The sequence below is a fragment of the Gavialis gangeticus genome, unplaced genomic scaffold (assembly GCF_001723915.1).
Source record: "Gavialis gangeticus isolate Ggan-Ray unplaced genomic scaffold, GavGan_comp1, whole genome shotgun sequence".
Lineage (NCBI taxonomy): Eukaryota > Metazoa > Chordata > Crocodylia > Gavialidae > Gavialis > Gavialis gangeticus.
Genome location: NW_017729001.1, coordinates 13840229 through 13866389, shown reverse-complemented (window position 1 = coordinate 13866389; position 26161 = coordinate 13840229). Strand labels below are relative to the sequence as shown.

Sequence of the window (26161 nt, the reverse complement as noted above, 5' to 3'; positions counted from 1 at the left end):
GGCTGGCACTCCCTACTGCAGCCCTCGTGGGCCTGTCCAGAGCAGGCACAGGCAGCCCTGCGCAGGCTATGAGTGGCCGCAGTGTGGGACGCCGGCCCGTGCTCAGCTTTTCGCCAGGCTCCTTCCTTGCCTGGGGTCCAGCCCTGCCTTCCCCACCCCCAACCTTACCTGACGTCCCAGCGCAGGGCAGCCACGTGCTCCCAGGCCAGAAGCCCTGACTGGGACTTTGACTGGAGGGCCAGGCCAGGTGAGACCTCCTGTTGTGGGAACCCGCCAGGCTTCCCTTGGGTCCTACTGCCCTTGGTTCCTATCATTTTTGACAGGAACCAAGGGCAGAGAAATATTAATTTTCTAAATTTTTTAGGGGCCCCGTGGGCCAGATAGAATGGCCTCACAAGCCAGATCCAGCCTGCGGGCTGTATTTTGCCCACCCCTGATCTAGGAAGAGAATCCAGCTTTCACACTGACCCACCACTGAAACTTCACAGTCCTGCGTGGTTCCCAGCAAAGCTTGGAGGCACCATTATACAGATGATCCAGCTCAACCTCATTCTGAGGAATAGAGGAGTTGGCAAAAGCTGTCTGATCACATCAGGAGCCTTCATTCTGGCAGCACCAGGATAGACTAAGATAACCACAGCACTGTGTCTACCCTCAGCCCCAAGGCTACACTGTCTGACAAGGGGTTGGGTTAGAAAGAGCTGTCTAGTCCATCCATTTTAAGGCATTAAACCATCTTCTAGTACCACCCAGATTTACAGCACCAGCAGATATGCTTGTTATAGGAGTCAGAGCAATCACTTTTTCAACTGCCATCTCTACTATCTGTGCTAATGGTACTAGAGGATCTGATAATGTCCTGTCAGCACTGCAATCCTTAGAGTCATTCTCCTCAGTTTTTTCATCTAAATCTGAGGATAACCGTGGCCGAGACTAGTAGCACTGATTGTCTTCAAGGGTATCACCTCTATATTAGTGTCCCAAAGAGAATACAGGGCATTGTAGAGGGACATGAGGCATCTCAAAAGGCCAGGTTTTCTAACCCTCGTATCCCAAGTCCTCTCCTGGCTGTGTAATGAGAGAGAGTTAGCTGCGTTAGTCTGAAATCAAGCAGAAGGCAGGGCAGGGTGGCATGTGGACCCATTTTTACACATGCAGGCATCACAGCACCAGGTGCTTTGAAAAGCATCTGGTGTTGCATCGCTTGCAGTTGTATAAGCGTTGAAATGTGCATCAGCGCTGAGAAAATGGCAACAGTGCCCTTTTGAACTAAAACACAGAGAAGGTATTTTAGTTCAAAAGTACACCCCTGCCATTTTCTGTGCACTGGCATGCATTTCACCACTTACACAACTGCACACGGTGCAGCATGGCATAGTTTGCATCAGCTTACATGTGGAGCTCAGACTCAATTCATCTGTATACTCTGAAGCGGCAGATCTCCAGTGCGTTGTGGGACGAAAAGGTATGTGCATAAATGCCCATGGATACTTATTGGTTCAGAGGGGTATAAGCTTTAGGATGTGACAGCCTATGTAATGTAGCTGTACTAGCCATGGGCTCCATAGAGTGGGGGCCAATACAAGGATAGGCCCTGTGGGCCCAAAACCTGATCTTTGGCCTCAGCAACTCAAGACAAGAAGTGGCAAGTCTTTTGTTCCAGGGGGCACATGAATTAATGTTCTCTCTCTGGCTCCCCCTGATATTGCTGTTACAAAAAAAAGTAATTTGCATAAAGTGTTGATTCAATAGCCAGTAGTCAGTTAAGCAACTCTAAACAACATTGGGCATGTCTACACCATACACACAAAAAAGTGCTCTTTAGCTAATATGCATTAAAATAGGCTAATGCACATTTTTCTAGTATCTCACAATAGAGGTACTAGATTTAATGTGCATTACCTAAAGCACATTAATGAATGTGTAGCTGTACCCATTGTGGTTGAGAAGATTACAGCATGCCTATCTATTGACTGCTGTAGTTCTCAGGGTGCTCTGTAAAGTCAAGTAAGACAGCTAATCTTAACATGATAGCCCTGGCATGGCTGAGGCAGCTCTAGGTTCCTGGACCTTCTGGGCCTCTCATCTTAGAGCCCCAAATGTTGCTGATGCTCCCAGATAGGTTATTCAAGACAGATCATTTAAGTGGAAATTAGACAACCATTTATCTGGGAAGGTTGAGACAAGGATGTTCCTGTCTTGAGCAGGAGCATGGATTATAAGATCTCCTGAGGTCCCTTCCACCCCTATATTTCTATGATGCTATTTCCTACCTGGCCAAGTAGACTAGGTTTTCACACTAGCACTATGAAACCCCTGATTGAGCTACTAATTCCCACAAGGTTGAAATTCAACCATTTACAGCCATACAGTGTTGGACTTTGTCATTATGGATTTCCATTTTATTTGGTACTAAAAGGTATTGAATTAATGGCTTAAAATGAAGAGCTGAAAGTTAGGACATCTGAGTTCTATTTATGCTGCCACCACAGGCGTGCTGTGTAGCCTGCAATCAAGTCACTTCTGCTCAGTTAATTGGGGTAGTTTGATTTTAAAAATAAACAAACTGAAGATAGGATATTTGCATTTGGAATAGTTTGGAATTTTATTCTTTTAATATGTGGTCCAGTCTCTTGCTTTCTGCTGTTTTCTGTGGACACGTGATGTAATCAACATTGATTTTTAGACTAGTGACTGAACTGAACAGCCAGAATTTGGGGATCCATTTAGGTTTTATCAGAGTGGATGATAGGCAGTTTCCTTTCAGCAAGATTCTGGCACACACAAGGGTGCTGTCTGCTTGTTTAACATCTGGCTTATGGGGCACTCTGCTGCTAATTGTTTGGAGAACCCCTAAGTGTAGTAGTTGATATCCAGGAGAGAATCAGTACAGAAATGCGAATTCTTTTTAGTCTTCTAATCAAAATTTATTGTAAGTTTTCCTTTTTCCTTTTCCCCCAGCTGGAATTCTCGTAAACCCTAATGATGTTTTAGTAACCATCTATTATGTCCTTTTTCTTTTTACTTGAAACAACCATAAAGGAAGAGAATCATCCAAATCCAGATGACTGTATTTAAGAAGTAATGTCAAAGGAGCTTGCACATTAACCTAATAGAATGGTCTCCTGTTGCTACATAAACCACAAAGCAACCCATTTCTGAAGTAGGAGACATTGATGCTCTGTTCTGTTAAAAGGATTGTTCTGTTATTTTTCCATTGCTTCCAAAATATCGGTGCTGATTTAATGATTGTGTCTCAAGGAGGGGGTCCAGCAAGAGAGCTTTGCTGTAGTTCTGCTTACTGAAGTTAATGGAGTTCTACTAAGCTCTGATTGTCTCTGGTAAAAGAGCTGTTGTATACTTCAGTCAGATGTGGACCTGTGGGTGCATCTACACAGGACACTTACTCGAGATCAAAGCAAATTAGTGTGCAGTGGGCAAGTCTACACAAGACACTTCATCGCATAATAGCAAATTTACTCACGATTAGTTACTGCACAATAACACACATGTAGATGCCAACCGGAAGGCCCTGCCACTAGAGGGCTAGCCTGAGACTAGCTCCAGGGCTCTGGGCTGGGAGCTGCTTCTGCCCCAGGGCTGGGCTGCCTCTGTGGCGGCCCCAGCCTCAGGCCCTTACAAGCCTGCAGGTATTTTGAGCCCTGGGGCACACATGCAGGGACTCTGAGGCCCCTCCAGGCTCCTGTACCCCCCTGGGCAGGCCACAGGCCAGCTATACCACCCTGCCTGCACCCCGGCACTGCGGCACTGCAATGCCATGCGGCTGCCAGGCCCATGCTGTCCAGGCCTCCCGAGTGCTGCAGGCTCCTGCCAGGCCTGCTAGCCCCCAGAACCAACTGCAGGCAGCTTCTGGCCACCAGGGCTAGCTTCAGTTGTCCGCAGCCAATCCCCAGCAGCCTGCCTGGAGCCTGCAGGTGCTGTGGAGCACTGCCTTGCCATGAGGCTGTCAGTCCCACACCGTGCCCCTGCACTGGGTACTGCAGGCAGCTGCCCAGGGCTGGCTGCACGGGGGCCCAGAGAGCTGACCCAGGACCCCCAATGCTGTTGTTCTCCCCCATGTCTGTGCCTATGCCCATGCCCACCACCTGGGGCCCCATTTGGTCCATGGAGGAGACTGGTGACCTTGTGGCACTGTAGAGTGAGGTGGCGATGCAGCGCCAGTTCAAGCAGTCTGGGTGCTTAAACAGCCATGTCTATGAGGAGCTGTCAGGCTAAATGCGGGAGCACAAGCACCTCCAGTCAGTGTGGCAGTGCCATATAAATGTCAGGTCCTTGCAGGCACAGCATCTCACCATGACCAGCCACAATCATCAGTTGGGGAGTGCCCTCAAGTCCATGCCCTTTATGTGGCAACTCGCTGACCACCATCCTCGCATCTTGGGACCCAGGCCCCCACCCTGGCCTGGCACCTGCAATGATGTGTCAGCAGAGGAGGGCCCCTTGCACCTGGAGCAGCCTGTCCCACTGAGCTCACCGTCTGCAGCCTACACCAGCAGCTTGGGGAGTCCGGGCCAGCACCTGCCACGACAGTTTTGCAGCCCCAGCCCCAGCCAGGAGGTATGGCTGGCCATGTCACTGTGGGCTGCCAGCAGTGCCAGCTTCTCCCTGAGGGGACTCTAGCTGGGTGCCTGCAGGCTGCACCCCTCCATCCAAGGACACTGCTTGGAGCCTCACACTGTCGTTGCAAGCCAGGACCAAGCAAAACTGCCAGCCCCGGCCATATAGTAAGCTCTGTACTGGGGACAGGGCCCTCCCTGCCCTGCCCTGCCCCTGCTTCTGCCCCTACTCAGCCTGGCTGAACTCCCCTGGCCCTGGGTTCCCCCCAGCCCCCCACCCCCAGCACACAGAGATGTGGGAGACAGTGCAAAACTGTACTGAGTAGGCTGCACCCCCACAGCTAGGTGGGCACAGGTGTTTCACATGCTGAGGAAAGCATTAATTCCAGCAGTGATGTCTTCCTCAGTTGTGGGGGCCAGGGATGTGTAGCACAGCCACAGGCAGTGGCGGAGGTTGCAGGGCAGCCCAGGCTTGCCCCTTGTGCTGTCGAAGCTTAGGGCCCCATGCCAGGTGTGCAGGTGCACCTGGGGCATCATGGCAATCAGCAGCAGGACATAGTGGGTTGGGTTGCCCTTGGTCTGCACAAACAGGTCTTTTGTGCAGCACTTGCAAAGCATAAAAGGGGCATGCTCAGGGCGTAGTATCAGTGCAGGGGAGGCTGGCCCCAGGGCACCTCCCTGGAGAGGCCCCCTGCAGGGAGGGCAGGGGTACAGGCAGCTCAACATCCCAGTCATCCAGGAGCCCCACACCCCACCAAGCCCAGATGCCATGGGCTCAGCAGCAGCAGAAGAGAGCAGTTGTCCTGTTCTGGAGTGGGGAAGATGGGGGTGGTAGGGTCTGGAGCCAGCAGCCTGGCGTGTCCCAGCCAGGGGTGGCAGGCTGCCTGCACCCAGCAGCCCATCTGCCCCTGGCACTGCAAGTGGGGATGGGGGCTTGGCTGACAGCTGCGGTGTTGCTTCTGCTGCCAAGCGGCCTCCACCCAGCTCTCATGGAAGAGCTCCCCCCAGACCTCACAAATGTTTTGCTGTACGCAGGCTGTGACGATGACCTGGGGAGGTTGTCCTCAGCAAAATAGAGGTGGGCAGTGAGGGTGCGCCAGTATCTCTTGAGGCGTTGGCAACGTGTAGGGGGTGCATGTGCGTGCATGTGTACTCCCTGAGCGTGGCAGTGCACCCACTATGAAAAGACACTGCCAACACCCCTGTCTCTGTTGGCTGCCACCAACACTGCACTGGCATCTGTGGGTGGTTGCCAAGCAGGGGCAATGCATAGGGGGTGCATGTAGGTGCACGTGCACCCCCTGAGCGTGGCGATGCACCCTCTACAAAAAGGCCTGCGGGCAGTTGCCACTCGCCACCCCCCTCCCCCCGCCACTGACACTGTCAGCACCAACTGCAAGAGCTCCCACTTACCGCGCTCCCACCTCCACTGCACTCCCACCAATGCGGTGCCCCACCCAGCCTCTGGGGGCATGTGTTATTCATGTCACTGACCCCTGGTTGGCACTTGCCACCCCCCAGTCCCCACTGCCAACAGTGTCAGCGGCATCTGTGGGAGCTACCCATTTACTGCCGCCATCCTCTCACCGCCACCAGTGCCCCCATGCCCCCCCAGCCACCAGGGGCATGTGTCATTCACGCCTTGAGGTGGCTGAAGGCACACTCCACCAGGGCGCAGGTCCGGCCCAGGCATCAGTTAAAGTGGGTCTGGCAGGGGTCCAGCTGGCTGGTGTAAGGGCCACATGAGCCCTCAGAGGAGCAGGTACACAGAGTCCCTGATGTGGAGGGGTGGGACCACCACAGCACCCAGCTGCAGGTCTGGCACCCCGGTGTGAAGCAGCTGCTCTACGCCAGGGCTGGCAGGGTGGAGTTCCTGAAGACACATCATGAGTGCTGCTGACCCAGCCAGCACTCACGTGCGTGAAACCCCCATAGTGGTCCAGAATGGCCTGGAGCATCAGAGAGTAAAAGCCCTTTCAGCTGTTGTAGGGCTGATTGCTGTGAGGCGGGCAGGTGATGGGGATGTGGGTCCCCATTCCACGCCCTGATGCAATGATGGGAATCCCAGGGCATGGAACCCCACCACCACCACCCTGGGGTCAGGCATGCAGAGCCCCAGCACATCCTGGAGAGTGCCACACACCTCTAAGACAGCCTCCCTGGTAATGGCCTTGCCCATGCCAGTGAGGTGGCTGATGTACCACAGGCTGGCAGGCATGGCCAGCTTCAGCAGGGCGGGGATTAGCTGGGTGTCTGTGGGAAGGGGCAGCTGCTTGCTGGTATCCTGCCATTTCAGGTGTGGCCAGAGCTGCCCCAGAAGATCCTAGAAGGTGGCCCAGGTCATCCTGAATGCCTTCAGCCACTGTTCATTGTCCCAGGTGTGCTGGATGACATGCAGCCACCAATTTGGCTGGCCCGGCAGGCCCAGAGGCAGCAGGGCTGGAGGCCTAGGTGGGCAAGGGCAGCCCCAGCAGTGGTGTCGAGCACCACATTGTTGGCATCTCTGCCAGAGTCCGGCAGGTCAGCTGGACAGGGTCCAGGTAGCAGCTGCATGGTGACAGTAGCCCTAGGATGGAGTGCTGCAGCCTTGCAGGCAGTCACTGCATGTAGGGGATCTAGGAAGACCTAGATGGCTATGGGCCAGACAGCGGTCAGCATGCTAGGCCCGCCAGGCCAATGTGATGGTCAGCAGAACCCTGGGCCATTGGTTTTTGCTGACAGGGTGGAGCAGCCATGGCACGGGGAGAAAGAGTTGGTGAGGAGAGAGCTGCCGTGTGCTACCCCTGTACTGTGCACACTGCTTCTGGCCAGGGAAGTGGCAGGCCAGGAAGCAAAGAGCAGGGCTGCCTTTTCAAGAGGGCTACAGGCCACAGGCAGCTGTGGCCAGAACTTCCAGCTTTCCCTGGTGGTGGCAGCGGACCATGGCAGAGCCCCAGGAAGTGAAAGCAGCTTGCTGCCACTGGCAGCAAATCTGCTCCTGCTTTCCTGCACATGCAGATGCTTGCCCAGGAGTGTTTACTTACGAGTAAAATGATCCCACATAAAATGCATGTGTGGATGCACCCAGTAAGCGTCACTGTCTACATGTGGAGATGCTTACTGCACAGTAATTAGCTCTAATCTCAAGTAAATTTGCTACCTCATGGGTGACTGGTGCCTCTTGAGTCGGGGGGGCATGTGCCCCCCCCCACACACACATGCAACAGTCAGAGACCAGGGGGAGTCCCCCAGCCAATCTCACTGCCCAGCGGGGGTCCCCCGGCGGCCAATCACACTGACCAGCGGTGGGCCCTCACAGCCAATCTCACTCACCAAATCCCACAGCCACTTCTAGCCAGTGCTCGTAGAGGGGCACTGGTGCTCCCACCTGCCACCCTGCCTGCTGGCTTAACAGGAAGCGCGGCCTGACAGGGAGTGTACCAGCACCCTCAGGGGGTGCATATGCACCCCCTACACATTGCCACTGCTGTAAATACAAGTAGCAAATTTACTTGGAAGTAATTACCACACAGTACAGCACGTGTAGACGGCCAACCAGGAACAAATTTGCTCCCGGTTAGCCAAGTAGCAGGGGCGGAAAATTACTCCCTGCCCCTGGGAACTGCCTGCTGCTGGGGCTGGCTCTGCCACTGGAGCTCAGGTGGGGATGGTGTCCCACATGGCCACTGGGGCTGGAAACAATCATTTCCCAGCCCCCACTCCACAGTTGTTGAGTGGGGACCAGGAACTACCTGTTGCTAGAGCAGGAGACATTGTCTCCACCTGGGCTCTGATGGCAGAGCCCACCCCAGCTGCAGACAGCTCCAAGGGGCAGGGAGCAATCTCCCAGCCCCTGCCAGAAGACAGCTGGGCTAGCACTGAAGGGGAACATAGAGCTCCCCCTGGCTGCTGCAGGGGGCCAATGCAGGGCTGGTGGGGGTGGGAGCAAACTGCTTTGAGCAGCAAATCTGCTTCCGCTTCTCCGCATGTGTAGACACCTGCCTGGGTGTCTACAGGTATAGACACCCCAGAACATTTGCATAAGTAGATGCATCGTCTCTGTCTATAATGGCATGAGTTTGTTGGTTTTATTTAAGCTGGTTTCTGACTGGTAAACGTTTATAATGAAATGCTCTTGAGGAACTCATAGAGATCATCTGCTTGAGACGGTGGCCTTCTAATGAAGGTAGTGGAAAATTGTACTCAGTACAACTGAGAAGCCTTCAGACTAGTGAGAATTTGCATATTAAGTTTGTTTTCTCTTGCACTGGTCTCATTCTATTTGTAGAGTTTTTCTCTGTGAAAAAAGGCTAGCTGATTGGCTGTTCTGTCTACTTAAAGGACAACATTATTAGAAATGCAAATTTCTGCTCCATCCTTGGTTCCTTGCAGTTGACAGGCAAATACTGAGACCAAACTGATTAGTTAACTTTTTTAACTAAGCATAAAATCCCACTCTAACCTCATTGTTACTATTGTGCCTACTGTAAAAGAGAAATAGCGAAACCAAGAATTTAATAGCAGCCTTCAACTACCTGCAAACAGATTGTTACAAAGCAGATTGAACTAGATTGCTTTCAGTAGTGGTAGATGACAAACGGAGCAATGGTCTCAAGTTACAACAGGGGAAGTTTAGGTTAGATACTAGGAAAAACTATCTCACTAGGAGGGTAGTAAAGCACTGGAACAGGTTCTGCAGAGAGGTTGTGGAATCTCCATCCTCAGAGGTTTTTAAGACCTGGCTAGATAAAGCCTTGGCTGAGATGCTGTAGTTGGTAGTGGTCCTACCAACTACAGGGGGTTGGACTGGAAGACCTGAGGTCCCTTCCAACCTTAATTTTCTATGATTCTGTGATTCAGAGCTTCCAAAGAAGCTACTTACAACTCCCTGATATAACAGGAATTAGCAAGAAAAAGGAAGGAAAAGTTTCCTATCAAGCAATAATACTTAAACAAGAAACATATACCTAACATATTCCCTTCCATATGAACTCTGTGGGCTGAGCGCCAAATCCAACTCAGACATGTATTGTTTAGTTAGTTTATATATTTTTAAATAAAATCTCAGCCAGTGAGTCTTGCACAATGACTCTCAACCCTTTGTACCCATCCATCTAAAAGATGAGCAGAAACTGTAAACATTTTTCTGAGACCCCCATCCCAATTTGGAGTGGTGGGTAAACTTGAATCCTGGCCTGAGTCATTCTTGCAGTGTTGCCAGACCCTGCAGTTTTATCACAATTTTTGCAGTGTTTGATATCTATCTTAGACAACCTGCCCCTAGAGTCAATGGTTATATCCAAAATTGAGTTTGCTTATTTTCATGAAAACTTTAAGCCTTTGAAATATCATCCCTAAAGATTAATATCAGAAAGCAAATAAGCAGGACTCACAATGCACTCATGGTTTTTAAGCCATTATTTTTATTTTTGGGACCAAACTCATAATTCTGAAATACTTGGGTTGACAAAGCTGCTTTTATAAAAGTTGAACCCCACTGATAACGCTACCTAAACGTAAACCACTGCAGCATGTGCCCATCTTCACTCTCCAGATACTTGATTAGCTGGCTTGTACTTCATAGCCAGGATACTAACCCTCCTGTGGGACAAGGGTATTACAGAACTCTGGCCTGTGTCAAGTAACTATCCTACAAGTCAAACAAGGAAGAAATTACTTTGTTAAACCCAAATGTCTACAGTGCCCAAAGCTACAAACTTAGCGGGTACTCAAGGCAGGGAGAGGGCCCTCTTGGCCTCTCTTCTCCACCATTTCTCTTGCCTGGAGTATCTCACTGGCTTCGGGTCTGCATGCTGCAATATTGGATAATCTGCATTGACATCACATCTGTTAAGTGGCACAGGCCACTCTGGATCATGCTGAGGTCAATGGGATACCATCTACTGATTCCAGTGGCAGCAGAAGCCAACCACATGTGACTGTGGAGCCACTGATGAGAAATGTCTGAGACAACTTTTGGTACAAAAATCAATTTTAAAAACAAACATCTCCTGCCTCCACAATGGGCTCAGTTGTTTTGGATCCCCTCCCCCACCCACGGATCGTGCATGTTTTTCAGCTTCCATCTGGTACCATTTCATTTCCAGAAACATGTTATAATAAACTTTGCTTTATTTCAGTGTGTGGGAAGGGAGTTATTTAAAAAAAGAATTAACAAACCTGCTTTATAAAGTGGCTGTAACCCTCATGTAATGACCTTTGGTCAGCTGAGCTTTGGATCTCATTCCTGCTCTCAGTGGATCAATGTCTTTGTCCAAGGTACCACCAGTTGTGTGGGCAGCCTCCAAGGAAATGTGATAAATAAAGGGCAAAGCCTTCATCTTCAGAGTTAGCCCCTCCACAGCAGGGCTAGAGCACATTGGCAGGACAGTGCAGGGAAGCAGCTGTTACAGACACCAGTTTGGTACTTTCATGAATGTTAACATTGAGATAGGGGAAAAAAAGCAGCCATTGTCCCTCCTGTCCCGTCCTAGGCACGCTGCTGTTGGCATTCTTATGGCAAAAGGAATATCATTTGCAGAGTATCTCCTGCATCTGAGCTGAGAAAAGAGAGGGGCAATGAAAATGGGCATCTGATCTTAGCAAGAATCTGCTGAGACTTGGAAAGTGAGCAAGTGCATACTAGCCACTGTGTAGGAGTAAAATGCACTGAGAGGATGTTGCTAGCATAAATTGAAGGCCCATCTTCCCTTGAGAGTCATTCAAACCTCTCTGAAAGCTGTGAAAAGAACAGCCAGTAAACATAGCACTTTGGAATGGCAGAAAAATAGCCTCATTTGTGCCTGGATCAATCTTTTGTCAACCTTAACTGGATGGCTGCTGGCTTTAGTACCTCCACTGTCACCCAGAGACATCTCATGAGGAATAAAACCCTTGTGAGCACCTACCCTGTCAACTCTGGCCCAATCGCAGGGATGGTAGAGGGAGTGTAGTATGAGACTCAGCAGCATTCAGACAGTTTTGTATCTCCCCAAGGAGCAAACAGTTGAGGTTTTGTGAATTATGATGTGTGGAAATATAGGATTTTCTTTTTGCTATTTCTTTGCTAGGTACAAAAGCTGATGGCAGGTCCCCTTGTGTTTGGGGAGAGGACACCAAAACCAGAAGCTTGCATTGCCTGTATATATCCTTGGCTCTTTATCATTTTGGCTCCATTGCCTCTTGTCATTAATTCTTTCCCTTTTTTCACTCTACCTTCACACTTTCACTCATTTTTACCTCCCTGTTTCACTCCATCTATTCCTTTGAATTTGCAGGTTTGCTTCAACAAGTGGTAAGCTCTTCCCCTGTCTTAGAAAGCACTGGAGTCAGACCCCTTTTGCCTCTCGTCAGGTTCTATCACGATGCTTCATGCACCAGGACATCTGTATGTAAGTAGCTCAAGGCACCAGTGCCAATACAGACATCAACCTTGTGACAGCTGCAGCCTTGGCAACCAGCAGAGGGCACCAGTCCTGATGCCAGGTAAGAGAACTCAGGTAACCTTTGATTCTGAGCTCTGAGCCCTTCCCCTTTGAAATAGCTTTTCAAGTCTGTGATTGAATTAGCTTATGATTTGTCAAGACTGAGGCAGAACAGATTTGCAGGTGTCATCCATCGTTCATCCCCTACATTCAGAGACAATTAAGGACAGTGTAACCTGCATGGCTTTTGTCCTCCCAACCTGGGATTTGAAGGCCCTTTGTAGTGGAGATTCTTAAATGAAGATGTTGGCCCAAGAACTGGTTGAATGTGGCCTGTGTTGCAGTTGAATATTGGCATGTACAGGTGGTTTCTCTCCAATTCAGTTCCTTCACGTTACCTTCTGAATGTTTTTGTGAGCTCTAGTATTTCATCTTTAGGGCTGTGCCACAGATCTTTGGCAGCCTTGAAGCACAGACAATCAGGATGTGAGCAGGTGAACCCAGAAGGAGACAGGACGTCTGTGTAGTGGAGTAGGGTAGAAGTGGATCAGCAGAGGGGAAGGTGGCCTTGCTTAGCCCAGGGCCACTTGATTCATATGGCCAACTTAGGGTGTTATTTTCTCATGTTCTAGTTGAAGCTGCTTTGCTTCAATTCCAGCTTTGTGGGCATGCAATAACACGTTTACTTTTCTCCCCTTCTTCCTGTGAGAGTGTGACCCTCTGCCACCATACAGCAGGTGCCAAGGCTCACTCACTTGTTTCCAGATGCTTCCGCTTCAGAGCTTGCAACTTGCCCCCCTTTGCAATAAGGGCTGCCTCCCCACAGCTGTAAATGGACTCTATGGAAAGGTCCATCTCTCTTTGGAGAACAAGGCACTTTGGGAGGAGTTCTACACTCTTGGCACTGAAATGATCATCACCAAATCTGGCAGGTGAGAACAAACCTGTATCACCAGGCATGAGTGTTGCACAGATTTTTTTGTCCTCTCCATGCTCACCTTACCTTGGGCTGTGCCCCTTTGGATTCCATCAGCTGTGCCACTCTGCAGCTGTTTTTTTTACCTGTCTCTTAGTGGTTCTCTCTGTCTAGCCAGCTTAGTGTTGTGTCTGCCATTGCTGCTCAAGCTGATGCGACCAGTGTGCTGAGTCCCCCAAAGCGATGCTGAGTTCTGAGTCTAAGCATGCTACCTGCACACAACCCAAGCTGAGATGTGCACTTGCGTATTTGGTCATTTGTGGGCAGTAGTCCAACAATATATACTAAGGAAAAATTCCATGCCATACAGCCTACTAAGAGCAGTGACACCATAGCTATGGGAGAGCACACAGGATGAAATATCCCATGTACTACAGCTTTTTTAATATGATACCTATAATTCAGTAATACAACCTCACTGCACTTTTTCAAAGGAGTGGCTCAGAGTCCTTCCTTTTAAATTGTTCTATAGATATATACCCCAGGGTTGATCCCCAGATCCTGAATAAAAGGATTCAATGTATTCTCTGGCCAGGATCTTCAGTTTTTATTACGTATAGCACAATGACACTCCCCAAAGAATTGGTACTATGACCCCTTTGGATGAATTCTCTAATGTGTAATCAGTCATAAAATTAAATCTCTTTCTTTTAACTCTTCCTTTCCCCCTCTGCAGACGTATGTTCCCACCCTGCAAAATGATAGCATCAGGCCTGGATCCTCATTCTCTCTACCTGATGCTGATGGATATAGTGCCTTCAGACAATGCACGATATAAGTGGCACTGTGGCCACTGGGAGGTGGTTGGAAAAGCTGATCCCCACTTCCCCAGCCACTTCTACCTCCATCCAGATTCCCCCGCTCCTGGCAGTCACTGGATGAAAGAACCTATCTCGTTCCAGAGACTCAAGATCACAAACAATACCCTGGAGCAGTGTGAACATGTAAGAAAAGCTTGGCCATTTCACCACACTCAGTGTAGAATAGAAGTGTGGTGCTGCAAAGTACTAGTCCATAGGTAGCCTTGGCCATTGCACATAACTGTTCTAGGATGGAACCTAATGCCTTTCTGCTGATCTTACACGATAGGGAGAGTACTGTTATCCCCTTTTCATAACCATGACTGATATTAATATTAACGTGAATTATGCTCCACTTGGAAATAGAAGTGGGAAAGGTCTGTTAGAGCCTCTGACTGAGCTCCTTTCAAGACATTAACCATCACCCCTTTCTTTGGAAAGCAGCCCCTCTTAAACCTGATAGGGTCCTGTATTTCACTTAGCACATGAACAGTTATTTGAAAGTGGTAGGGTGTGGCTGAACTGTGGTACTCTATCTGCAATGTTTCCAGGTTGCTCTTCTGAGACCATGGAGTCCTGCTGGCAGTGATAGGAGGAAGAGACAATGAAGTTATTAGATCTTCCTGACTATTGTTTCTCTTTGTCTTTAGATTATTTTGCACTCGATGCACAAATACCAGCCACGGTTCCATGTGGTACTGACCAGCCACCACACATTCACCCTGCCCTGGAATGCTGTGACTACGTTTGTGTTCCCAGAAACAACTTTTATGGCTGTGACAGCTTATCAGAATTCCAAGGTGACTTTTCTTTCTGTCCTCTTCCATCTCCTTGTTCCTTGACTTGGCACAAACCAAAGAAACAAAGCAGGAGTCACTGAAGAGTAAATAAACCTTCTCTCAAAGCAGAATGAGCATTAGCCCTACAAGCTAATGAGTGATGAATATGATGGGTAGTGGTTCAGGTATCAAAGCTATTAAAATATTGGGTGCTTACGGACCTGGAAAAAAACAAAGCTGCACTTTACTTTCAGCCCAGCATGCTCCCATGCCAAGCACAGCACATGCCCAGAAGAGGACTTGTGTCAGTTTGAGCTGGTTCACCCAGCATCTGTATAGCTCATGTGTTTCAGCGAGGCTTTTTGACATTTCTGTCTAATAGGTGATTCAGTCAGCTATTGGATAAAAGCACCAAAAAGCCCTGCTGAAGTGCACAATCTCTATAGACTCGGGAGCCGGGTCAAACCGATGTGATTCCTCTTCTGGTAAAGCACTATTTTGTTTTGTCTTTTTAACACATCTGTCAGCACTCATGTAGATGAGGGGGCTTAGTAGAGACCTGGAGTCAAATCCTTGCCAAATTATAAGTGAAAATGTTTAAGTCTGATGATGTAACTAATGGCATTTGTCCACATCAGAAAGAATCCTTTGTAATTTTACCATGGCTTTGTCTGAAGAGAAACCCAGTGCTGGAATAGCTAAAGGTGCTTTCATTTCAGAAACGAGATTTAATAACTTAAGTAAGTTGTGATATATAAAGGGTTACACTAGAACTAATAGTCCCTTCTGACCTTCCACTCTAAATTTCAGCCAGCCATTTGTTATATACCAATTTCAACAATGCATGTTGAACTAAAATATTTCAGTCCACAGGAGGCTAAAATTGTGTCTCACAGCTAGAGATCAGAAGTACCAAGGATGCAGTGGCAAGAAAATTAGATAATATCTTTATTTAGTCAATGTATATGTGGCCCTTCCTGATAAGGGCTTGGGGTACCTTATAACTTAAAAAAACAAGTGAATAAGAGAACAAAACAAGATGTTCAGGTTATCATAGTAAAATATCCATGCTCCATCCTGCACAGAAAACCCTGGGTTTTTATCAATCTGACCTGAGGAAAAAGTCCTGGTCAGCCCTAGATCATCTGGTAATCACCTGATAATTAAACCTGAGCATGAGAACAAGGCTAACCAGGCAGGCATCTGAAAGACAACTCTCTGTACTATTACACAGTGCTGGTGCACTGGTATATGCGCAATGCTATGCTTGGGAGGCAATATAGCATGGTTGACTCTAGCAGGCATCCTCAACCCTTCGTTTTCAGGACTACCAATTTGATTCTGAATATGAAAAAGAATGTGATGAGCGTGATTCCTCTGTGCTTTCTCCTGGGTAACTGTGGTGACAAAAATGAGAAAACCAAAGAAGCTCTTAAGTGCATTTTTTCTATTTTAAGGTCAAGTGCATTTTTTCTATTTTCTAAGAACCAGCACATTTAAGTACTAGATTTGGGATGTAGTCTGCTCCTGGGCTCTTGCCCACAAGGACAGCAGTTGCCCTGGTTTTACCATTTTCTGTTTCCAGATTTCCAGAGGGATTTTCTTCTTAGTAGTTTCTTGTCCCATTTGCTCTTCAAATAAACTCCATTTTTAAATGGACGGGTGAGACTAGCCATTGCACCAAAATATTGGAGAGTATCAGCATAACTAAACATTTTTCTCTCATTCCTCTTCCTCATTCTTTCCCCTTCTTTCCTCTTCGTTTTCATGTTTTGTTATCTCTCACTCTCCTTTTCCTCTTTTCCTCTTTCTTCTTTCCTTTTTTCTTAAACCCTTTTGCTTATTTGCTGCTGCTGCTTTGTGTCTCCATCCTCAGATGTCTTCTATCCGTTTTTCTCTCTCTTTTTTATTTCCCCATCCCAGATTACCCAGATGAAGATTGATAATAATCCATTTGCAAAAGGCTTTAGAGAGAATGGGCTCAGCTATAAGAAAAATCGGTAAGCTGTTTCTTCAAGCAATTCCTGCTATGCCAAGCTGCCTAGATCTTTTCCACACAACACATTAGAGAGAAATCCCTCACATTTTATTCTCACTGGTGCAGTTTTATCATTAGCACCCTTTCTATGTTAGTGCTCCTGTGATTGCCTCTGTTGGGTTGATAGTCCTTTACCATTAATAGTGAACCATAGGCAATCCCAAAAAAACTGGTGTGTTTTAATTTGAAACAACATTTATTTTTCCAAGACTGGTTTAGTTTAACTTTTGGATTCATGGAATCCTGATGATGTGCACCTGACTAAGAGACATAGATGTTGCAGCTCAGACATGGCTTGTCTCAACTGTCTTTTAAAAGGAGCATGGGAAACATAGTTAGAAAGTGCCACTTAAAATGAGTCCTGATGTGATTTTACATGGATAGAGCCAAACTTTTTAGAACTGTGATTAAAATCTCTAAAGAATGTTTATAAATATGGTAGTGCCATTCCTTGTTATTCAAGCAAACGTTGGTAGACACTAGTTGTGTTGAAATATCAATTATACATTGCTGTATCAAGATAATTTCACTTTCCCCTTTAGTTTTGTTGTCTGTTTCTTCCTTCCCATGGGTTGTTGCCAGCTTTGTTGTCTCATCTGCCTTTATTATAAACTCTTGGACAGGGATGAAAATCACCAGGCAGAGCAACTGCACTAAATGCAGAGCAGTAGCTCCCCCCGTTTGGAAATGTTGGGGTTTTTAAACTTGATTTTGGGGATCCTGGCCTAAATCAAGTGTGGGTGCAGAATAAACAAAAAGCTTACAAGGAAGCTTTAACCAGCTAACCTATTCTTTGTCTTTATTACATAGGGGGGAGAAGCAGTATGCATGGGGGTGGGTTGGAGGTCCAGGTATTTTGGGAGTTGTGGGTGTAAGTACAAGGGTGGAGGCATTATATGTTTGTGTGAATACCTGTAAATGGACATGTGTAAACAGATGTTTCTGTACTGTGTTAGGCTGAATTTGTTTTTCTTCATTGTAGAAGGAAAAATGTCAGAGGCACTGAGGTAGTAAAGCAAGCAAGTGTGGAGGAGACATGCTGTGAGCTCCCCACTGGTAAGTGTGAAGCAGACCATTTGTTCCTTGCATGCCCAAAGCCTTCCCAGAGTTCACTAGAACTGGATCTTCCTATGTTCAGAGCAGAACTTTTACTATAACAAACCAGTAACCTCAGGAGTGATAATTCAAAGGAACTCCTATCCCAAATATGACTTCCATCACTTCCTAAATTCCCACTTAGAAACTGAATGCGAAATTTGAGCATCATCATTGATTGTGCTTCACAGTCATTTGTTCACCTCAAAGCTACATGCCACCCAGTGATTTCCCAAGGAACTGCAACTTATTTATTCAGTTGTTGACACCACCATGCACCTAAACAACCCAAAAACATTTGTCCACTCTAGGAGGGCTAATTTTTAATTTTTTTTAAAATGCATCTACCCAATATGATACCATGCTTTTATACTCACAGCAGGGAATGTTTTGAGGTTTAAATTTGCCTTTAATCACTAAGGATGTAATAAAAACACAAAAAGTTCTTTGAGCTCCAGAGTGTTAACCAAAGAGAAATTTACTCTGGAGTTTACAAATGTGAGCTGAAGAGACAAACTGGGCAATAAAATGCACAACCAGGGACCAAACTGGCTTAAATGTTGGTCTGTAGCTGCCCATCAGGAGTTGAGACTTGGAAAAAACAAGCTATTCAGCACCTTCAGAGTCATAAGATCCTGGTCATAAACATTTCACAGTATACTGGGGGTGGCAGGGAGGAGCCTCAGGCCTGTGATTCCTTGCTGAAGCTTATCCCCGGGCCCATGATCACAACAAAGGACAAGGATGTGGAACTTGCTAACTTGAAAAAAATCGAGGAATTCGAGATAAACCAGCAGCTGCATGAAAGAGACAGAGCAGTAATGATGTAAGTGTATGCAAATGTGTATAAATCCATAGGCTATAGGATCTACCACTAGGCCCCTGGAATCCATGACACCAGACAGGTGTTTTTCCATGCCTGACAATCCTGTCTAAATTGTTTGTTATTGACACAGATCTCATTATTGCTACCAGGTGCTGATCAAGTTGGGTGGGAGAAAATACAGCTCTGAAACCATCCATAAAACTGAACATTGTTTTTGCTCCTGCTCTATGTGGTCAACCATTTCGACTGGTGCTTCCTGCTTATGATGAATGTAACTTATGGGTCTTTGTTACTGGCTTCAGGTTCCCTATAGAGCATATGTGTCCCATCATAGATTTCTGAACATGTACCTTGTAAATCTAGTTCTGAATTTAGTTCCTTCTTTTCATATGTCCTGTAACTCAGTCCATCAGCTCATATTCTTCCTGCAAGTTATAAATATATCTTCTGGCTCTCAGAATTCAGCTTCTTTCTTCCTGCAGGATGCATAGTTTTTTGGGGGTATCTAATTCTGGCTCCCTTTCTTAAACAGTATACATATACCACGGCTGTGTAGTGTTTTACATGCATTAGGTCTACATATACATCACATTTCAATAGAAAAAAATAAGGTAAATATATTAATACAGAAATAGGAATGAATTAATGTAAAATTAATATAATCAAGGAAGTAAGACCAGAATTTTTTTTGAAAATTATATTTAAATTCTTCCATTTCTATCATATGCCACACTTAATGTAACCAGGCTGCACTAGAGGATGGCAGGATGCATTTCCTAGCCAGAACTTTCCAACCAGTTTTAGCTTTTGTTATCACATTCTGGCTCTCATTTCCTTGTCCCAAGTATTACATCTTGTAGCTGAAACTTAATACCTGTTTTACTAATAATGATCCTAGTTATTCTCTGAAAGATGGAATTTTGTAGCAAATCTGTAAAATATGTTGAAAGACGAGAGCCATGGGAAAGAGAACAGTTTATAAAAAACTTTGGATCTGAGCATTTAAATATTTAAGCAAGTTCATTAACTCTTTGTAAGTTGTGCCACAGACTCCTTTACTGTTAATTTTATATTATGACAGTAAAACCTTATTGCACTATAGTATAGTATGATATTGAATCAGTCTTACAATGTGACTGTATCCCACTTATTTAATAAGCAAAACTAATTTTCAAACTGATAAATTGATCAAGGTCTGTCTTATAACATGGCCATTTGATAAGTGAATCTTCTAATACTTGCAAAGATTAATCATGGTATATTTGCAGAACCAAGAGTAAAGTTCTGTTTTATCTGAGCCCTTAAGTCAAAGGAGTTTTGACATATGGGTCTGGGCCTGGCCCTTTCTGGTTTCAGGAAGAGATTGGTAAACCTGAGAGCATGTTTATTTTGCAGAATCTTGTCAGTCACATTTTTGTGCAGTAAAATTGCACCGGGGCTTATTCTAATCTTGGTCCCCGTTTAGTTGGACCTACAATGTTTAAGGTTCCACCCTGTGCAGTTTCTGCCTTTGTACTACTATGTCTGTGTATTAAATATACAGTGTTTTGTTGCCACCTTCACCCTGTAAAATGTATATTTTCTGTCTCTGGCAATCATTCAATTCTTCCTTTGTTGTTGACTTCGCCTTACATAATGCCCAGGTGCACTAATGATAGGGGCTTCCCAGGAAGTCCACAAGAGGGAAAGCATTGTACTGTATTATGCTTTGTGGCTCCTTTCCTCCTCTTGGTTGTGTTGTGAAGCTGTTTTTGCTGTCCTGTCCCCTGCAAGCTGTAAAGCATTTTCTAAAGGTGTTTTTGTGGATTGGAATGGGACAGAGTGCTGAGCAGTGTCTGTGAAACACAATGGACTGACAGGAAAACAGTGCACCTAACATCAGGAGTCTGAGAACTTGAAAGAGCACAAGGCCTCAAGATTTTTACTCTAGCCTGAACTCAGCCTGTAGTGTTAAGTAGCTGTTAAGTATTTCCCTTCTTGTCTCAGTGCTAAACAGTCAGTTGGGAGAAGTGGGTGCAGATTACAGAGGGGAGATGGAAGGGGGATATGAGAAAGAGAAGAGGGAAGCAGCTTAATTTCTCCAATTCACAAGCATATTCCTTTGACCAGATACCACAATCCACAAACCTTCCAGAAGTGACGCCTCGGTTACTGTTGTAATATGTTATTTTGCATTTACATTTGCTTTTACCCCAGAGGTTCCTACAGTTCTTGCAAGCTACAGACAGCATCACTGAAATGCAGCCACCTCTGAGGTGGTAACAGGAGCATGACCAGTGTACCTCACACTGCACCACGATTCAGGAGTCCTGTTGTGAATTAACATGGAGATGCTACCAACAGGCCCCCTCTAACCAACGTATTAAACAGTTTCAAGTATTTGTGTTATTCCAAATGTGATTTTTCTTTTTTGTGAATACACAGAAGACTTCAGGGCTAATACAATTCAAGACTCAGCATGCAGCTTTCAGCCCTGCAAACCTCTGGCTGGTACTGACCTTTCACATCTGAACAACTGACAGCTGATTTCCCAAGAAAGAGCACTCAAAACTTGTCATTTAAAAAGTGCAGTGTGTCATCATCAAAGGAAAGCAGTGCATCACCTGAGCTACATTAAGTAGCTACCAAGAACCCACTCCTTATATTACAGCACAAAAGGAAATTGGATTTTTTTAACCAACATGTAAAAAGTTCTACACATTAGGAACCTCTCCAAATGATACTATTTTGCTGTTTTCTGCCACTTTATTGGATGATCTCAAAGCACTAGTTTTGGCTTCCCAGTACTCCCTGTCCCTTCCCTGAGAGGAGTTGCAGAGACCTTGCCCAAGTTCAGAATGAGGCAGTGGTAAAGCTGGGAAGGGAACGTCAGCCTGATGGTCCATTCCCTCACCTCCCATGCTTCTTGCTCAGGCATCTGATCTTTTAGAGGGGACAGATTTGCATTTGCTTTTTTTCTCTCTCCTGTGAGAAGTTTGAAGTCAAAGACAAACCAGGACAGTTCACATGCTGCAGTGTTTTCCTTATTGCCATTTTGCTGCTCCAGGTCTTGAAGGGAGTAACATTGCCCAATCCTTTCTCATTCTGTATTATGTCCCATTCATGATAGGCTCTTCCCATGCTCATTAATCCACACACGCTAGCGTTAGCAGTGCACGTACCACAGAAGTTCCCAAATGGAAGCTGGAGGTGTGGAAAGTTGATGTTTTTGGCATGTAGGGAAGCACAGGAGGCATTTTGAGATTGTGGCGAAGGCACATTGCCTAGACCTGTCCACTAAGACAGTTAACAACGTTGACATTTAAACTGTTAAGTTCCAGAGCTAGTCCCTCATTAAGATGAACAGACTGCAGCTCACACAGCTCTGGGACAAACTCAGGCAGACAGCACTTCTTCAGTTAAACACAGAAGTTTCCTCACACCTGTTAGGGCTTAGATGCTTTTATGAATGAAGGTTCAAGTTCTGGAGGACAGTTCTGCTTCTTTCACAGTCCTGGAACTGTGGTGTTCAGATGACATCCTCTTCTGACAAACTGTGAGCTCCCAAATTAAATCAGAAATGGCCCAGACAGGGCTTAACATGTGATTTGAGACCAGCTGTTCCCCAAGCATTTGTTATCACTGACCTGGCTTTCTGTTGTACCTGCACACTCACTCCTGGCAGTACCTTTGTACAAGATAACTCAGCAGCCCTGGTGGTGGTGTCAGGGTGGGATTGTGTTCTGGAAGCTCCACGTGGAAAACAAAGCTAAAAGGTGCTCAGTCTCTTGCAGAATCAGACCCTGATGAGTAAGGCACAAGGTTGCTGATGTTTAATATGACGGCATCATGCTGTTTGTTACGTGTGGTGTCATAGCACCTGGGAGCCCGAGGCTTGGACCAAGAAGACCCTGCCATATTCACTGTTGTACCAAACAGAATAATAACGTGGTCCGTGTCCCAAAGAACTTGCAGTTGAGCAGTTCAAGCAAGGCTGGGGTATGGCGTATGCGTGGACAACCGCAGCATGGGTTCCTGCTGTGTTTTATCTGCTAAAAAGTTCCCATGCTGTGAAATACGCCAGAAGAAAATGGCTGTCATGTTAAAACCATTAAGACTGCTGCTTCCACTTACTCAGCTCATTGGAGAGGCACAAAATAACAGCTGAGTCACACCTCCACTCCTTTCATCCAACACCCATGCCCTCCTCCCCTCATTCCCTTCAGCATGCTGGGGGATCTCCTGTTTAGAGCCAGGCACAATATGATCTTTATCCACTGCTGTGAATGAGCTTGGAGCAGAGCTGTATGTCACTGACTTTCACATTTTAGTGCTTCACTATCACTCCCATCCCTCTCCTTTTAGTGCTTCACTATCACTCCAATCGCTCTCCTCCTCCTGGCCTCCCTCTCACCCCTCCAATTTGCCCATGAATTGTTAGACACCAGCCTTTTCACATCTGATTTCTCAGAGTACTGCCTCAGGCACACTGGGGACACACAGACAGAGGGTAATGTGCTAAATTCCCCCCTTTGCTGGTGGTGAATTTCATGGGGATTGCTGCTATTAGCCACACTTTCTAGCAATTATAACAAATTCTCTTTTCTTCCCTTTGAAAACCTCTCTATCACTGCTAGAATGGCTAGGAGAGAACTAGTTGTTAACTAGTAATTGGGAATTAATGATTCCACCTTCCCATCAATCAGCTGGAAAGAGCTGAAAGCAATGGGTATTCGCAGAAAATGTGTGTCACCAGACAGTGATACTGCGTGCCCAAATGAGAGGTATAAGGGAGATCATATGATGGTGCCCTTTTATGGCAGAAGCAATGAGTCCTGAGATGCATGCCAAATTGGTCCCCCCCGCCCCCAACCCCGACACACACTCACTAGTCAGGTGGTGCGCTTGTCTGAAATCCCTGGCGGTGTTGTTGCTGTGCAATTTCTGACTGAGTGGGATGCTAATTCAGCTCACTGCAAGTTTGAATGTGACCCACTTTTCTCTCTCTTCTCCCATCTTCCTCAATGAGGGCATGTCTCAGGCTCTCTGATTACAGCTCCCTTGCGTCTTTCTGCGACAGAAACTTCAGCATTAGAGAAGCAGAAACTAAGAAAGATCCAGTCACTGCCTCTGTTGTTCTCAGTGGTGGGAAGGGGGTGGGGAGCAGCCAGAGGCATTTTTTATCCTGCTCTGCTTGCTGCTGTAGCAATGGAGCTGAGAGCGCCAGTGAAGGAGGCTGGAAGCTGGCAGTTTATATTTTTGATTCTTTTTAGTTCTGATTTTTTTTAATGTGGACATGTTGAGTTGTTTGTTAACCTAAAATAACACTGTCCAGAGACTCAGGATCTTCAGGCAGCCTGTCTCTTCCCTAGGTCTCTTCCCACTCCTGGACTGTTTGATTTATTATCTGTGCCCAAATCGGGTACTCGGTCCAATGCCCTAATCTCAAAACCAATCTTCCTCCCTGCAAAACTGATCTGATTCTTTTTCTTTTATCTTCTCCATGGGACCTTCTTTTCAGACCCACACAATAGCTTCCCTCTAACCTATGCTCACCTTATAGATGTCTTCTGAAAGAGAATACTGTATTTGTCTTGTATTTTACCCCATATTCCTAAAAGGCAGCCAGCAAAAATGTGCTTGCTTCTCCAGGGGATCCAGATTGACACCTCTTTCAAAATCCCTCCTCAGATGGAATTTTCCCAGGGATGAGTACCTGCCTCTTCCCAGCTACCCCACAGATCTTCTTCCTGATCCCACAGGATATACCCCTCCACAACTGAGATGCCCCAGAATACAATGCACTACTAGAAAAGGCACTCTTTCTCCTGGGGTTGGAGATTCCCTTTTGCTGAAGCCTGCTGCTACAGAAATTGGGGTCTAGAGCTGGGGAATATAATTTTTCCTGCCCTTTAGCAGGGGGAATCAAGGGACAACCTTTTTAATTCCAACCCAAGGCAAAAAAAAAGTACATTCCATCAGTGCAGTCTAAATTGCAGTGATACAAAGCACATGCCGCTGATATATCTGACAGTGAACGAATTAGTTCAGGGGAAAGATAAAAGATCTGCAAACGGTTCCATTCCCACCTACTTTCTGAGCTAACCTTGAGGCCCTCATTCAGTGCTTACTCAGGTAAGTTCCCGTTGGAGTTGCTGAGAAATTTTGTCTGAATAAAAACAATAAGGTGAGAGTCTCGATTTGGCCCTGTAGTAAAAAGGGAGTGGACTTTGACCCTGTTCAGTGTTGAAGGTTTGAATCCATTCATGTCATCAGTGTATTTTGGGTATAACAACCTAACTAACTGCAGCCAATTTATAAGCAACAGAGCTACAAAAAAGAAGAAAATTGCCAGGCAAGTGATTAAAGTAAATAAAGCCAAAAGAAGAGATATACCATACTAGAGGTGCCTAAGTCCTGTGGCTGAAAATATCTCTTCCTGGTGCTGAAATTCTTTCTGTGGTTCATATTAATTATGCTGACATCCACTTTAAAGAAACACCCACTAAAGGGATGAGCATGGTAAAAATATGTTACATTGCACCAAACTAAAAGCTTGGACCTGATCACATTAAAGTCAGTGACAAAACTCCCACTTATTTCAGCAGGAACAGGATTGGTCCCTAAATCATCCATAGCGATACAGCGAAGCCATCTGACATGAATAGAAGATTGATACATAAGAATTTGCTGTAGGGAATCAGACCCTGGGCCACTGAGACCTGTATCCTGTGTTGGACACTGATTGATATTTGAAACCACACTTTTGGCCCAAACTATGCATAGCCAATAATGCAATGCTGTATATAGGTGTGAAGAAATCCCTTCCTCACACATATGGTAGCCAGCTTATGCCCTAAAGCTTGACATTTGATTACCCCTGTCTTAGCACTTACAAGCACAAATGTTAATGGTCACACTCACAGAATAAACTCATTAAGGGCCAAACTAGGAAGGCGTTAGTTTCTGTTTAGCCTTGAATTCAATGAGACTTTTTTTCCCCAGAATGAAATATAAGGAAAAACTAAGCCCTATCCCTACTTAAGAGATTATATCCTTCTAGGGTAGGCAAAATTTATCCCAGCAGAGTTTATTTTATGCACGCTGTTTATACCAGTTCCCCAAGCTATACCCGCAAAAGGACTTTTTTGCCTCTAGTATAGTATCTGCGCTAGGGCTTTTGCTGGTACAGCTGTGTCAGCAAAAAAACCCCAACCTCTTACTGACACAATCATGCCTGAAAATCTTTTAAATACAGTGGAGGCCTAACTAAGAACTTAAGGATATCTAGTGTATCTGTGGGTGTTATCAAACCTTGTGTGATAAGAAATTCATATAGCTGAGCACTGTAAAAGGGACAGTAGCTAGGCAAGTAATGTTTAGCTGGTCTATCAGCTAGGTTGGGGCTGTAGATCTTTACTGGGCTGAAGACTTCTACTGAGAAAGAAACATGTTGCCAAAATATCTGTTTTTACTGTGAAAAGTTGCATTAGCCAGTTCTTTTACTCAGACTGGGGGGAAATATTTTTTTTTTAAATTTGCCTGATGTCAATAAAGACCCAAAATCAACCATAAAAAAGAAAGTCCAAACTGTATTTGGAATGCAGGAATCTGTTTGGGAGATAGAAGTTTTATCAAACCATCAATGCAGCCTGAAGGAAATCTTAAGTCTGAAGTTATTTTTTGTA

The 26161-nt window shown here is 46.1% G+C and overlaps 1 protein-coding gene across 1 annotated transcript; it reads left to right on the top strand.

Annotated features, from left to right (window-relative positions):
• Positions 1-9465: 9465 nt before the first annotated feature.
• Positions 9466-20056, top strand: LOC109290399 (T-box transcription factor TBX6-like). The gene is made up of 7 exons (XM_019506886.1): positions 9466-12041; positions 12690-12912; positions 13633-13900; positions 14407-14556; positions 16459-16535; positions 17556-17629; positions 18644-20056. The coding sequence occupies exons 1-7, from the start codon at positions 11921-11923 to the stop codon at positions 18679-18681; spliced, it is 951 nt and encodes a 316-aa protein (XP_019362431.1). The 5' UTR covers positions 9466-11920; the 3' UTR covers positions 18682-20056.
• The last annotated feature ends 6105 nt before the right edge of the window (positions 20057-26161 follow it).